At 42.0% G+C, this 13,787-nt stretch overlaps 1 protein-coding gene across 3 annotated transcripts in view; it reads right to left on the bottom strand.

Moving 5' to 3' along the window:
• The window catches only part of LOC137369099 (endoplasmic reticulum aminopeptidase 2-like), a 67,953-nt gene that overhangs the window by 8,190 nt on the left and 45,976 nt on the right, over positions 1-13,787 (bottom strand). For all 3 annotated transcript variants that reach the window (XM_068029742.1, XM_068029743.1, XM_068029744.1), the window contains 5 exons: positions 12,798-12,954; positions 11,545-11,729; positions 9,842-10,003; positions 4,976-5,116; positions 1,740-1,821 (listed from right to left, as the gene is read on the bottom strand). In XM_068029742.1, the coding sequence (XP_067885843.1) occupies positions 1,740-1,821; positions 4,976-5,116; positions 9,842-10,003; positions 11,545-11,729; positions 12,798-12,954 (727 nt within the window). The remainder of the gene's footprint in view (positions 1-1,739; positions 1,822-4,975; positions 5,117-9,841; positions 10,004-11,544; positions 11,730-12,797; positions 12,955-13,787) is intronic.

Below are 13,787 nucleotides of genomic sequence, written 5' to 3'. Positions count from 1 at the left end.
ACTCCAGGATGAACATTTGCCATCAACCACCACCTTTCAGCTAGCCAATTTCTGATCCAAAGCTCTAAATCACCTTCAACCCCATACTTCCGTATTTTCTGCAATAGCCTACCGTGGGGAACCTTATCAAACGCCTTACTGAAATCCATTTCCACCACATCCACTGCTTTACCCTCATCCACCTGTTTGGTCACCTTCTCGAAAAACTCAATAAGGTTTGTGAGGCACGACCTACCCTTCACAAAACCGTGCTGACTATCGCTAATGAACTTATTCTTTTCAAGATGATTATAAATCCTATCTCTTATAACCTTTTCCAACATTTTACCCACAACCGAAGTAAGGCTCACAGGTCTATAATTACCAGGGCTGTCTCTACTCCCCTTCTTGAACAAGGGGACAACAGTTCCAGAAGAAAGGAACATAAGAATATAGGAACAGAAGTAGGTCTTTCAGCCCCTTGAACCTGTTCTGCAATTTAATTACATCATGGCTGATCTGTACCTCAACCAATTTGCCCACCTTTGCTCCATAATCCCTCACCTAACAAAATCTATCAATGGTTTTCTTTTTAAAGTTCTCATACTTGGATGAAGCTTAAAAAGGTAGGACTGTGGATCCAGTGGACAAGGCAATATGCCCATTACTCGGCTCTCTTCTTCCAAAAATATTAATAGTTCTTCTAATACTTCCCCATAGATGACCTCCATCCTTCGACTGACAGTCCCTGGGATCAGCAGCAGTGGCAAAGGATATCAGGCAGATTGTTCTTCCCTCTGCCATTTACATGTGGCAGGGTGGTCAAGGTATGGGTGAGTGGCAGCCTTTCCTTACTGAGGCAAGGTAGGAAAATCTAGGTCAAGGTGGATTTGCAGTGGTAGGTCTTCGGCCCAATTCTCCACTGCTTTTGGGTGGTTTAGCAGAGGCAAATCCAGTGTTACAAGTTCAATCTCTGGACAGTTTGATATCAAAATTAGCCAATTGGGAGCTGCCCTCAAATCATTGTCATTGAGAGAGCTATCAAATCAAAATGAAATGAAAACCAACAGATTTTCAATAGTATGGCCGAATCAGCAAAAAAATGAGAAACTTGGCAGAAATAATCAGCATGATTACTACCAAGTCAGAAATTTGGTATTAGTTCTGTAATTGAAACCGCATTACCACTCTTGGCAAATGTTACAAAAATGGGCAGAAGATGCAAGACGGAAGTGAAAGGAGCATAACAATTCATTTTTAAGTAACTATCCAATACTTAAATACTCAAGTTATGTATGATATCACTATTACACCAGTAGCATATGCAATTGCAAATCTTTTGGTTTGAATATTTAGGCTGAACAAGGTTTAAGATGTCAGTATTCTACTCTCTACTGCTAATCTCAAATTCACTTGTTACAAGTAATGGAAGATAAATATAGAGTCCAGCTTCCTCTTCCTTCCTCTGTAATGTGACTTCACACCAACCTCACCTACTTCAACAGCGTACTGTTACCATTGATCAAAACCAGATATCTTTACTCCTTCTTTGAGTGAAACTGACATAGTAGCAAATTATGACCAGTGGGTTGAAACTGCCAAAGTTAACATGTGGAATTTGCAGAGCAGAGGCTTTTGTTATATCATTCTGTGCTTTATTTGACTGCAAGTCAAAGAGGTGAAAGGGCAGTGTGAAAACTCACTTGGCCTCTTCAATCCTTTTCACTTTGTAAAGGCATATGCAATGAGATTTTACTGACCTCTTCCAATTCTTGTTTTGATGAAAACCCAGAAGTTGTTCCAATTATAATCCATCGGACAGTAAATGAGCCAAGCTGAAATCTGTGGTAATATAAATGCATCTTTAGAGGCTTCCACGTGGGTGCTTTTCAAAGAAAATGATTCCAACTGTTGGACGACTTAGGCTGTATTTCAACTTTGCTTGAAGTTTAATCTGCCTGAGAGAACTGATCCAAATCTTTCAGCTTTCTAAATACTCCAATTGCGGAGGTGGCTCCTGCCGGTATGGAGTCACCGGAGGCGAGGGTCCGACGCCACAGGTGAGTCAGGGCATGAGGTGTTTTGTGGGGTGCGGTTGCGGGGGAGGAGTGTACAGGGGGATCAGCAGCAAGGGCAGGGAGGTTGCTCTCAGCGACCCTCCCCCCAACCCCTTACTGACGCCAGGTCCCTTGATCAGGCACTAAATGCCTTTTAACAAGGGATCCCCCACTCCAAAGCCAACAAGCAACCCGTGTGGGTTTGTTTGGTGTGCTCCCCATGTGGTGACAGGCCCACCCACCACTGGGCTAATACTGGCAGAGGCGGGAAGGCCGTCCATGGGCCTTCCCACCATGGACTTAATTCGGGTGGAGGTGGAAAGGTGGCGGGGTCCCCTCATGCCAGCATCCCACCCGATCAAATGCTCTCCCCACCTCCAAACTCACCACAGGGGAGAGCATAAAATTCCCCCCGTAATTTTGCTCTCTGAATTGATTAAAATACATCTTTTTGTTCTAAGGAAACGGTGTTGGGTCTGTGTGGTGATTGTACAACTGTTGTTCTATATTTTGTTCTCATATTGCAAATGTGAGGTCATCCGCTTTGAATCTGAGAAAGACAAATTGGAATAGTATCTTAATGGTGACAGATTAGAAGCTGTGGCAGAGTGAAGGGATTTAGTAGTCAGTGCACACAAACACCAAAAGATAGTGCCCAGATAAAAAAAAGTAGTTGAAAAGGTGAGTGTAAAATCGGCCTTTATCTCAAGATGATTGGAATTCAAAAGTAAAAAGTGATACTTCAAAAATAAAAACAGAAAGTCCTGAAAATACTCAGCAGGTCAGGCAGCATCTGTGGAGAGAGAAACAGAATTAACGGGCTGGATTTTGTTCTCCCCAAGGCATCGGGTTCCATGGTGGGGGTTGGGGGGAGGTCTGAAGATGGCTCCTTATGAGGCCTGCCACAGACCTCAATGCCATGAAGGTCCGGCCTGAGCCTTCCAGCAGCAGCGGGGTTTTGTGGCAGTCCCCCCGCCATTAGGCGATGGGACCACAATTAACATGTTCAAATAAATAAAATTATTAAATTTAAATAGACTTAACTGTGATCTTGAGGGCCCACCGTGATTTTCGGCACAGCAGCCGGCACATCCATGCCTTCAGATCCCCGTCTGGGGGAAAGTGGCACAAGACTGGTGGGCAGAGGGGAGGACGTGAGTTTGTCGGGTCGGGGGGGGGAACGGGGTCAAATATATGTAATGGGTGTAGGGGATGTTGGGAAAGATTGAACCGTAAAATTTGTGCAGTTTGGGATGGAAGTTTAGATGTAAAAGGTAAGTGTTTTGGGGGGGAAAGGACAAATAGTTATTGTAAATGCTATTGGGGGGATGGGAAAGGGGCATTAGAAATTTATTTATTTAATTTTGCAGGTAGGACTTTAAAAATGTTAATTGGGCAGCAGGGCTGGCTGCCCTTTAAAAATGACACAGGCAGCTTACACCAGTGCCAGGGACAGATAGCCCGCCCCCTCTATAAGATTTGGGGGGGGGGGGGGGGGGGGGGAGGAGGATTTGGGTGGGCCTCCCTGGCTATTTAAATGAGCTGCATCGACTTGAAACATTGGGCTGGATTTTAAGATCCCACCGCCAATCCGGCAGCAAGCTCAAAAAATGGTGGCCCGCCCCTGCAGGTTGCATGCCAAAGAGCTGCGCTTGAGATTGCAGCAGCTCTTTGGCGAGCATTTGAGCTCGTTGCCGAGATCAGTGGCGGGATCTTAAAGTCCAGCCTAACGTTTCAGGTCGATGACCCTTTCGTCAGAACCGAGTGAAACAGTAAGTGATACTTCAGTTGTACAGAGTCTTGATCAGACCTCCTCTGAACGATGGGAGTGGCAGGAGGTAGGATGATAGGTGAGAGGAGTACTGCAGCACAGATTCACCAGAATTATATGAGGGCTCCAAGGTTAAATTATGAGCAAACATTGCACAAACTTGGCTTGAGTTTTGAAGGTTGAGGGTGCTCTAATCAAAGTATTTAAAATCATAAAGGAATTCAACAGGACTGTTACATTTCCTCTGGTGGGGGAATTCCAAAATAAGAGGGTCTAACCTTAAAATTAGAGTTAGGCCATTCAGGAGTGAAATCAGGATGCACTCTTTCACACAAAGCGTAGTGGAAATCACAAGCTCTATCCCTCAAATGGATGCTGAGGCAATTGAAAGTTTCAAGACTGAGGTTGGTTGTTTTAAGGGTATCAAGGCAGAGGTAGGTAAATAGAGGTGCGGTGCAGAGCAGCCAGGTTCTTAAATTTTTTGGCTGAAGGACCTCTTTACAAATGGATTAGTAATCACAGACCTCCATCTACATTATAATAAATACTACTCCTGATATGAAAGTGTTGCATGTGAAGTGTTTTATTAATGCTTTTAAGGAAAGTTACTTATTTACAGATATTAGTGAGTTGGGTTTCTCACTGCAGAGCCTGTCCTTCCTTAATAGGGGCAACGAGAGAGCAGGAGCCCAGGGAGAGCTAGAGCTAGGAGAGAGCAGAAGCACAGAGAGAACAGGAGTAGGGAGACAGAAGGAGCACAGAAAGAAAAGAAGCATGCGGAGAGAAAAGTATGGAGAAAGTAGAAGCGGGAGCACAGAGGAAACAGGAACCTGAAGAAAATAGGAACCCGGAGAGAACAGGAACCCAAGGAGAACAGGAGCACAAAGGGAGAAGAACAAGCCTCTAGCCCCCAGTCATTTGCATACGGATCACAGCACCTTTGATGGTCGCACATCAGTGGGCCAGTTCTGCATCGCAGACTCCCTGGAAAGTCTCTGCGGACCCCGGTTTGAGAACCACCAATCTAATTAAATGATGGAACAGGGGCTGAATGACTTCCTCTCGTTCCCATGTTACTAAACTGTGTTGTGGTTCCAGCTGTAATATGTGATAATACTACTACTCAAAGAAAAGAAACAAAGACTGTACAATTTTAAAAGGTACCAACTTCTCTATCAGTTTACTCCAGTTTTTCTTCACAAAATTCCAGGCAAGGAGTTGTCCAGATGGATTCCTGCTCACTCCCACAACAATATGGGCAAGATTCTGCAACTTGATGACATCCCCTTGCATGCCAAGTTCCAACAGCCTGATGATGACAGAAAGAAATGCACAATGGATCTATTATACTAAGTGTTACAAGTTCTTGTTTATAGAACCATCTACCTTTTCAATGTTGCAATAGTTGTATCCATTATTTACATGATGGTTTTCAAATTATCCCTTCTCTATACTCTGTCTTCACTGTGTTACATAGGAAAGGAACCAACAAGTATCCTAGTTGCAGTAATCTGATTAGAATCATTGAATGGTTACAGCACCGAATGAGACCTTTTGTGGCTCTGCGAGCAATTCAGCTCATCCCACTGCCCCACCCTTTCCCTGTAACTATGCATTTTTTTTTATCTTCAGGTGCTTATCCAATTCCCTTATGAAAGTCACAATTGAATCTGCCTCCACCACTCCCTCAGGTAGTGCATTCCAGATCCTAACCACTTGCTGCATAAAAAAAATGTTTTCTGATGCCACCTTTGGTTCTTTTGCCTTATATCATTGTCCTCAGTTTCTTGACCCTCATCCAAAGAGAACAGTTTCTCTCTATCTATTCTACTTAGACCCTTCATGATTTTGAACAGCTCTATCAAATCTCCTTTCCACCTTCTCTTTAAGGAGAACAGCCCCAGCTTCTCCAATACATCCTCAGAACTGAAGTATCTCATCCCTCGAACCATTCTCGTAAATCTTTTCTGTGTCCTCTTTATAGCCTTCATATCTTTCAAAAAGTGTGCTGCCCAGAATTGGACACAATACTCCAGTTGAGGCTGAACCAGTGTTTTATAAAGGCCGATCATAATTTCCTTGCATTTGTACTCTATGCCTCTATTTATAAAGCCCAGGATCCCACATGCCTTTTTAACTGTTTTCTCAATTGCCCTGCTACCTTCACCAATGTTTAACATATACGCCAGTTCTCTCTGTTTCTGCACCCCTTTAGAATTTAATCTTTTATTTTATATTGCCTCTCCTCATTCTTTACACCAAAATGTATCACTGCATTTCTCTGCATTAAATTTCATCTGCCATGTGTTTGCCCATTCCACTAGCCTATGTCCTCTTGACATCTATCACTATCCTCACAGTTAAAAATCCTTCCAAATTTTGTGTCATCTGCAAATTTTGTAATTGTGCCCTGCACACCCAGGTCTAGGTCACTAATATAAATATATATAGAAAAGCAGTGGTTCTAGTACTGACCCCTGGGGAACTCCACTATATACCGTCCTCCAGTCTGAAAAACAACTGTTTACCACTACTTTGTTTCCTGTCACTCAGACAACTTTATTTCCATGCTGCCACTTTCCTTTTTATTCTATGGGCCTTAACTTTTCTGACAGGCCTATAATGTGGCACTTTATTAAATACCTATTGGAGCCCAAATACACCACACCAGGGGAGGCGGTGGCGTAGTGGTATTGTCACTGGACTAGTAACCCAGAGACCCAGGGTATTGCTCTGGGGACATGGGTTCAAATCCCACCACAGCAGAAGGTGGAATTTGAATTCAATTAATAAATCTGGAATTAAAAGCTAGTCTAATGATGGCCATGAAACCATTGTCGATTGTTGTAAAAACCCATCTGGTTCGCTCATGTCCTTTAGGGAAGGAAATCTGCTGTCCTTACCTGGTCTGGCCTACATGTGACTCCAGACCCACAGCAATGTGGTTGACTCTTACATGCCCTCTGAAATGGCCTAGCAAGCCACTCAGTTGGCAGCTCACTGCCACCTTCTCAAGGGCAATTAGGGATGGGCAATAAATACTGGCCTGGCCAGCGACGCCCACATCCCATAAATGAATAAAAAAAAAACATCAACCGCATTACCTTCATCAACCTGCTCCGTTACCTCATCAAAAAACGTAATCAAGTTTGTTAAACACAATTCGCCTTTAACAAATCTGTGCTGGTGTTCCTTAATTAATCCACATCAGTTCAAATGACTGTTAATTACATGATTAATATGACCTTAAACTGCATTACCAAGACTTTTACCCAGAATAAATTTGTGAAAAATTAAGTGTGACACAGGAGTGGGTGGTGACAGATAAAAAGTGCATGCATGTCACTATTCTTCTTATATTACCTTGGTTTTGTTCACTATGTGTAGGATGCTTTGTGTTTTATAACAGAGGCATTCTGCATGCAATGCAAAATTTATTATTCGACTGGTAAACTTGTGTCCTTTTAGGGCCACAAAATCCAAATGCTGTTAAGTAAACACTGGGTAAGGTCAGAATATAATCACCCTCAAGCTGTAGGTCAGATCCCTACCTTTATCTTTTTTAAAGTATGATTGGTAAAGTCGGTTAGAGACATTCTGACTTCTGTGCCACTGAGGCTCTTTCAAATGATGAGGCCTTTATATTTCAAAATGACTGCCTTTACTGCTTCACACTTTTTTTAAAAAGCCGTTGAAATTTGAGTGTGATACTTGATGCACTATTTTAATTGTATCCTGTGGTGGTGCTCATGCCAAGTCTGAGGAACAATATTTCCCCTGCAATTTCTATGGGGTTCTCCAGTGGAAGATCGACTGAACCACTATGTAATTGGCATCAATGGCAGAAATGGCCATTTAGGCTGTTTCTCGAGGATTTCTGTCAATCATCCGCTGAAGTTACAGCAGGAGTGGCCAATTGAAATTCTGCCACAATTTAAAGAGTAGATGTGTGTGCTTTTAAGGATGCAAAGTCACACTCGCATTAAGCAGCTGCTGGTTTCACACCAAGGTCAGTTCAGATGCTTCTCCTGCTAAGTAAACAATGTATGAGTTTCTATGTCAATTAGGAAAGTACAAAAAACCTGGCTTGGGTATTCTGCACCCCTGGAGAATTTCTTGGTTTTTTATACTTTGCAATGTAGCCTTGAAAGTTGAGTGACATTCAATATATGATAGACAGACAAGGTGTGATAGATGCTCTTCTTTTATACCTTGGATTTCCCATGGCAATGCTCATGCAAAGTCAGATAATGGTATTTAGGGGAGGTGGGTGGATGAGTTGTAAGGTGCGTGCATGTGCTTTGTGGGTGGATGAATTAGTGGGAATATGGATGGAGGATTGAGGATGGGCTTTTTTTTTTAAACAAATGGATTGCATGGTGTTGAAAAACAGCATCTGCAGTAGGGGGTAGAAAGCATTTACAGCATAGTGGGATTATGGTATAATAGGAGTTGAACGCGGTATGTGCATGTGTGGCAGGAAGTTGTAAAATGCCGTAAATGTAAGTGGGTTGGGAAGGGAGTGTTGAGTGTTTGGGATTTCTTCAAAGGGAGTATAGAAGTACTTTTCTATGAAAAAAGAAAATATTTGCCATTAATTTGTGTGGAAGGGAGAATAAACAGTGTGCACAAGAATAGGAAGTGTAGGCAGTACTGATGTGAGAGAGCAGCATCAAGTAGGAAAGGTAGGCAGCTCAAGAGTTAAAGATAATATTGCCATTCATGTTTCTGGCAAGTCATGCCAAATACAAATAGAATAAGGGGGATATGGGAGCTCAGGTAAGAACAGTAGTAAACAAAAGAGGCAGTTGGTTGGTCTAGAGCATGTAATGTTGCATGAGTGAATAGAGAAACCAGACAAGAAAGCCTGTATGCATGAAGATATGGATGGGAACATTAAGAGTGGCACTGTGGATTGGAATGCAGGTATGGTAAACAGGTTTGTGGACAGCTGCAGTGTTATATTCTGTGGTGCGACAATATCATCAATACTGGCATGAACCCACCTGCTCATAAAGCTGGCAATTTTTCAATAACATTTGCCAGGAGGTAGAGATTGAATGGGCCGGTAATGAGGGAAAAGTTAATGTGGGGGCAGGCTGCAAAAAGAGTCTGGTGGACAACTCGTCAGAAAAGGGAGTTGGAAAAAAAAAATCAGGAAGGCAAAAGGTTGTCACATTGTTACAGGAAAGTTGGGAGCGGGTGATTGGCAGAAAGCGTTTGATGAGGAAGTAAAATGCTTGTGGACTGGAAAGAGTGCTTTTATGGGACGAGTGACTGCCACTGTGTGTATGAGTGGATGCCCAAAATAGAATGGTGAGTACTAGGGAGACTATGACGTGTGGAATCAGGAGAATTTGCTGCATCCTGATCATGACATTACATATTGGAACATGGAGGGCAGGATCCTGTGCTCTCCTGTAAATTTTGGCAGACACACCATTGTAATGGCCAGCTCTACATATATCAGCTTCCATATCATAGAATGATACAGCACAAGAGGCTGCCACTCAGCCCATCATGCATGTGCTGGTGCCATATATTCTGCTAAGAAACAGATTGATCAGCAAGTTTGTCTCAAAACTTCAAGTCTTCAGCCAGACTGGCTGTGCACCCAGGGAATTCAGAAGAAACTTCTTTATCCAGAGAGTGGTTAGAATGTGGAACTCACTACCACAAGGATTACTTGAGGTGATTAGCATTTAAGAGGAAGCTAGATAAACACATGAAGGAGAAAGGAATGGAAAGATATGTTGATGGAGATCGATGAAGAGAGTGGAAGAAGGCTCATGTGCAGCATAAAAACTAGCACAGATCTGTTGGGCTGAATGACCTGTTTCTGTGCTGTAAATACTCTGTAATACAATGGTAATGCAATTTACTTAATTGACTCTGAGCACAGCTGTAACTCTTTCCAAATCCTATGTGTACCCATCTACCCCCACCACACACCAGCATTTCCCCTTTTGCAAACCATGATCTCACTGTGCATGATGCTACAAAAGATCTAATGAGATATAAATAAATTCCATACCGTGCCAATTTTTCTGGATCTCTGCTACTTGCCAAAGCAGACACAATCTTACTCTTTTCAGCACCAGATACTGACTGGATGTATTTCTTCAGAAGGTAGTCCCATCCATCACTGCTCTGTGCTCCTACAGAGTACACGATCTCCAGGACATCTGTTGGTAAACTGCAATATCAACAATAATGAACTCAGTAAAACAGTGCATCTATTTGTCAAATTCCATTGCAGACTACACATTAGCAAGCAATATGTTTAGAAAAGTGGCTCTGTCACATTTTGGTATTTTTGATCATTTTATTCTTCATGGAAAGGATTTTGAGATTTAGCCAGTTTTAAGGGTCATATTTTAAACAAAGTAAATTTGTACAGGTTAGATGGTGACTGTACAGAAACAATTTTCCTTCCACAAATCCCTGTGTGCCTCTGTTCCCAGGGCAATATGGTAGGAAATAGAAGCAGAAACCTGTACTGTCCAGAATCTGACCTTTTTGCACATGCACTTATGGAGGCCAAAAAGTGGGAATGTTTTGACATTAATTCTGTGGCATTTTTAAATTATGTGGAAATAATAGCACAATAGATACTATGTTATTTTCTGGTCTGATGATGCTTGGTGATCTGGGGGCATGTTGGAAATTAGCAATACATATATATTATATATAAAAACAGAAAGTGCTGGAAATACTCAACAGTTCTGGCAGTATCTGTGGAGAGAGAGCAGAGCTAACGTTTCAGGTCTGTGACCTTTCATCAGCATTCAGAATCAGAGTTCTGATGAAAGGACAGAAGGTTGATCAAGGACAGAAAGTATGTGCAAAGGCTCAAGAAGCTAATGGCAGGTGGATAACATTAGGGTGGACATTTACCTCATGGTTTAGACATTCAATGCAATATATTATTGGGCATTTTGTAGTAAAGGAAATTGTTAAAAGGCAATGAGGTCTGTCAATAATCCATCCAGGTCCACCCATGAAAAAGAGAATAAAATAGAGATTTTGGGAGACCTTGGTGCTGTGGGTGGTATTCTTTGACTCTATTCTTCTGTAAAAACCACAAATCTGTGACCTCATTTAATTAGCATGCCATGTAACCACTGTGGCTTTATTCTCATCATTAACATCATTGAACCCTTTCATTAGATTGCTGATTTGCAATCACTCCCAGGTATCCATCATGTGCAAAGTAATCTTTCAACTAATTAGTCAGAGATAGAACTCAAACTAACTGCTTAGCTCAGTAAAGATTGTAAGCTTGCTGAACAGGTAAGAATTCTTACCTCTGAGTCAGAAATTTACAAGGTAAAGCTCTACTTAAATGCTTGAAACCCTTGTGCAGAACTGATGGACAGCTGTATCTCAGAGATGCTGTCCTTCAGGTTAAATGTTCATGATGGAATGTCTGCATCTCCTGAATGGAGAGTGAGTAGTGTCATGGGATTGTTTTTAAAGCAGAGAGGTCTCCTGGTTATTAATTCTTCCCTCAACCAATACTGCACAAAACAGATGAACTGGTTATTCATCCCATTGCTGTTTGTGAGATATGGTTGTGCACAATAATGCCAGCAACACTTCAAAATAATTTACTCTGAAGGATTTTGAAACTTTTCAGAGAGACGTAATAAGGTACTAAGCAAAAGCAATGCTCTTTTTCTCGACCTACAGTATCACAAGGCACAAATGGGAAGCTGTACTTCCACTATTACTAACTTCATGGTACCATTGGACTTCCTCCACTGATTAAAATAATCTGACGCTTTCTGAACACAAGGAGGGTATTCGAGGTCACAGACGAGTTCCAGGAGATTGGACCGCAGCATTCGCTCTGACACGGCGCCATCGTCACTCCATATCTGCTTGTCAATTAGGTGTTTGAAAAACTCCAGGATATATCCCTGAAACATAAGCAACAGCACACAGTCATAGTCTGCAACAAATCTCATAAAATTAACACGTACCAATGGGAATATCAAAAATACATAAAATTCCTGTAAAAATTCACAAAAGGATATAATGAAAAAGTACAGAGCTCTCCTATAATTTAATAGATAAATGGAACAGCTGCTATGTTGCTGAGAGGTGCGGACCAGAAAAGTTGCCAGTCTGCGCTGAGCCAGCTGATCTCAGCAAGGGCATCAGCAGGCACACAACGAGCTCAGTGCCCCTTGCCTAGGGACAGATAAAACAAGCAGGCTTTCCTCTCCTGTTTGCTCTCTAGCAACCCTGTTGCATGTTGAGTAAGGACAGCACTGGGCTTTGGTATGATGCTTTCCATAATTGGATGGTCTGCTGCCACTCGCCAACACATGAAGACAAATCATTTGGGAGAAAAAAAAAAAGATCTGTTCTGCCCAGAGAACCATTGAAAAGTATGAGTTTATGATTATATTTTGAGGGTGGGTGTTACTTTTCTTGTGGAATTTTAACTATGTTTTTGGTTCTTTGGTGCATTTAATATGGCTGTATACAAAGGTACAAGCAGACCTTTGGTAAAAATGGAAGCAATTTTTTTCTCATACTGAACAAAGTTCATGCAAATATTGACAAGCTTTCAAAAGGTTTCTACCATAACAAAATAAAATGGTTGTGTATTCAGGCTTGCTATTGAAAAACAGGAGTGGTCAACACCAGGCAATCCTTCACAGCCAAACTGTTCCATGAGATTAGCCAACATATTCAGATAAAACTAATCTGACCAGTGGGGTCATACAAGACCAATAGTTCTGTGTCTACCACAGACTATAAATGGGGAAACCTCATCTTTTCTAAGTTTCCTTGTCAATTTGGTTCTATTTTGATCTTAGCATGCTTAAATATATCTAAGAAGTTTGACATTAATGTTGATTGTTCGTATTTGCATCAGATAGTTTCCAGCTGATTCACAGCTATATTTTCATCAGCAGCATCTTTATCTCTATGAATGAACATCAGTCAAGTAGTGTGTCAGGATTACAGAATCTTACCTTCAGATTTGCTGCAACATCAGAGATATTTCTCTTTAAAACCATTTTGTAATATACCTCCAGGTAACCCAGACCCTGCAACACTGGAATGATTTTGCTCTCATGCTTGAGGTAACGGGTCAAGTCAAGGGCTCGATCAAGTGACAACTTTCCTGCACTAAACACAGTAATAATGGTCCATTAAAATTTTCTAATAAAATCAAAGATCGCATTTTGTTCCCTACCTCACACGTTTTCTCGCTCTCATGGGGTAATCATTAATCATTGAAGAATAGGGCAGAAAATTCACATCCAGGCCACTGATGCTGCCAATGTAGCTGCAGTGATACATAGGAGAGGGATCTGAATGGCTGACAAAATTAATTTCCTACATTTCTTGGAGATGTTGATCTATCCTCTAGTTAGTATCTTCTTTGACAAGGTGAGTTATGTCACTGTTATTTATGTAGGGACAGATTTTAAGGCCTCCCATCTGGCTATTACAGGGAAGTAGTGACTCAAAAATGTTAGGGAATTATTTAACACGTCATTCCTTCTGCCACATGGCCACAGCAATCCACCTCTGACCTGCTGCTGGATGGCCAGAACACCCCCAAGTCAGGTGACAGACCCATTTAAAATTCAATTTGAGGTCCTATGATGTACACAAAATGCTTATCATCATTTTAGGAAAGTACAAGCAGAATGCCAGCTGGCAGTTCAGCTAAGAAAGGATCCCACAGGTAAGTCTGTGTTTATTTTTGTGGGGTGAGGAGGAGTACTCCCCCAGAAGAATACTGCATGCAACTGCTTGCCTGGGCTCATCCACTTTGGTTTTGCCACCCACCCTCCTTACAGGACATCCCTGCAGCTTCCATCAGCGTCCGAGTTGGTCAACATTCCTGTGGCTCAAAACTGGCAAACTACCTTGGGGTGTTCGTTTGACATCTGTAGCTTACGTTTAATTGAGACCTGGCCCTCAAAATCATGGAGGCCTGTTCGCTGCTAAAA

Source organism: Heterodontus francisci, chromosome 4 (genome assembly GCF_036365525.1).
Source record: "Heterodontus francisci isolate sHetFra1 chromosome 4, sHetFra1.hap1, whole genome shotgun sequence".
Classification (NCBI taxonomy): domain Eukaryota; kingdom Metazoa; phylum Chordata; class Chondrichthyes; order Heterodontiformes; family Heterodontidae; genus Heterodontus; species Heterodontus francisci.
This window is presented reverse-complemented; position numbering and strand designations above follow the sequence as displayed.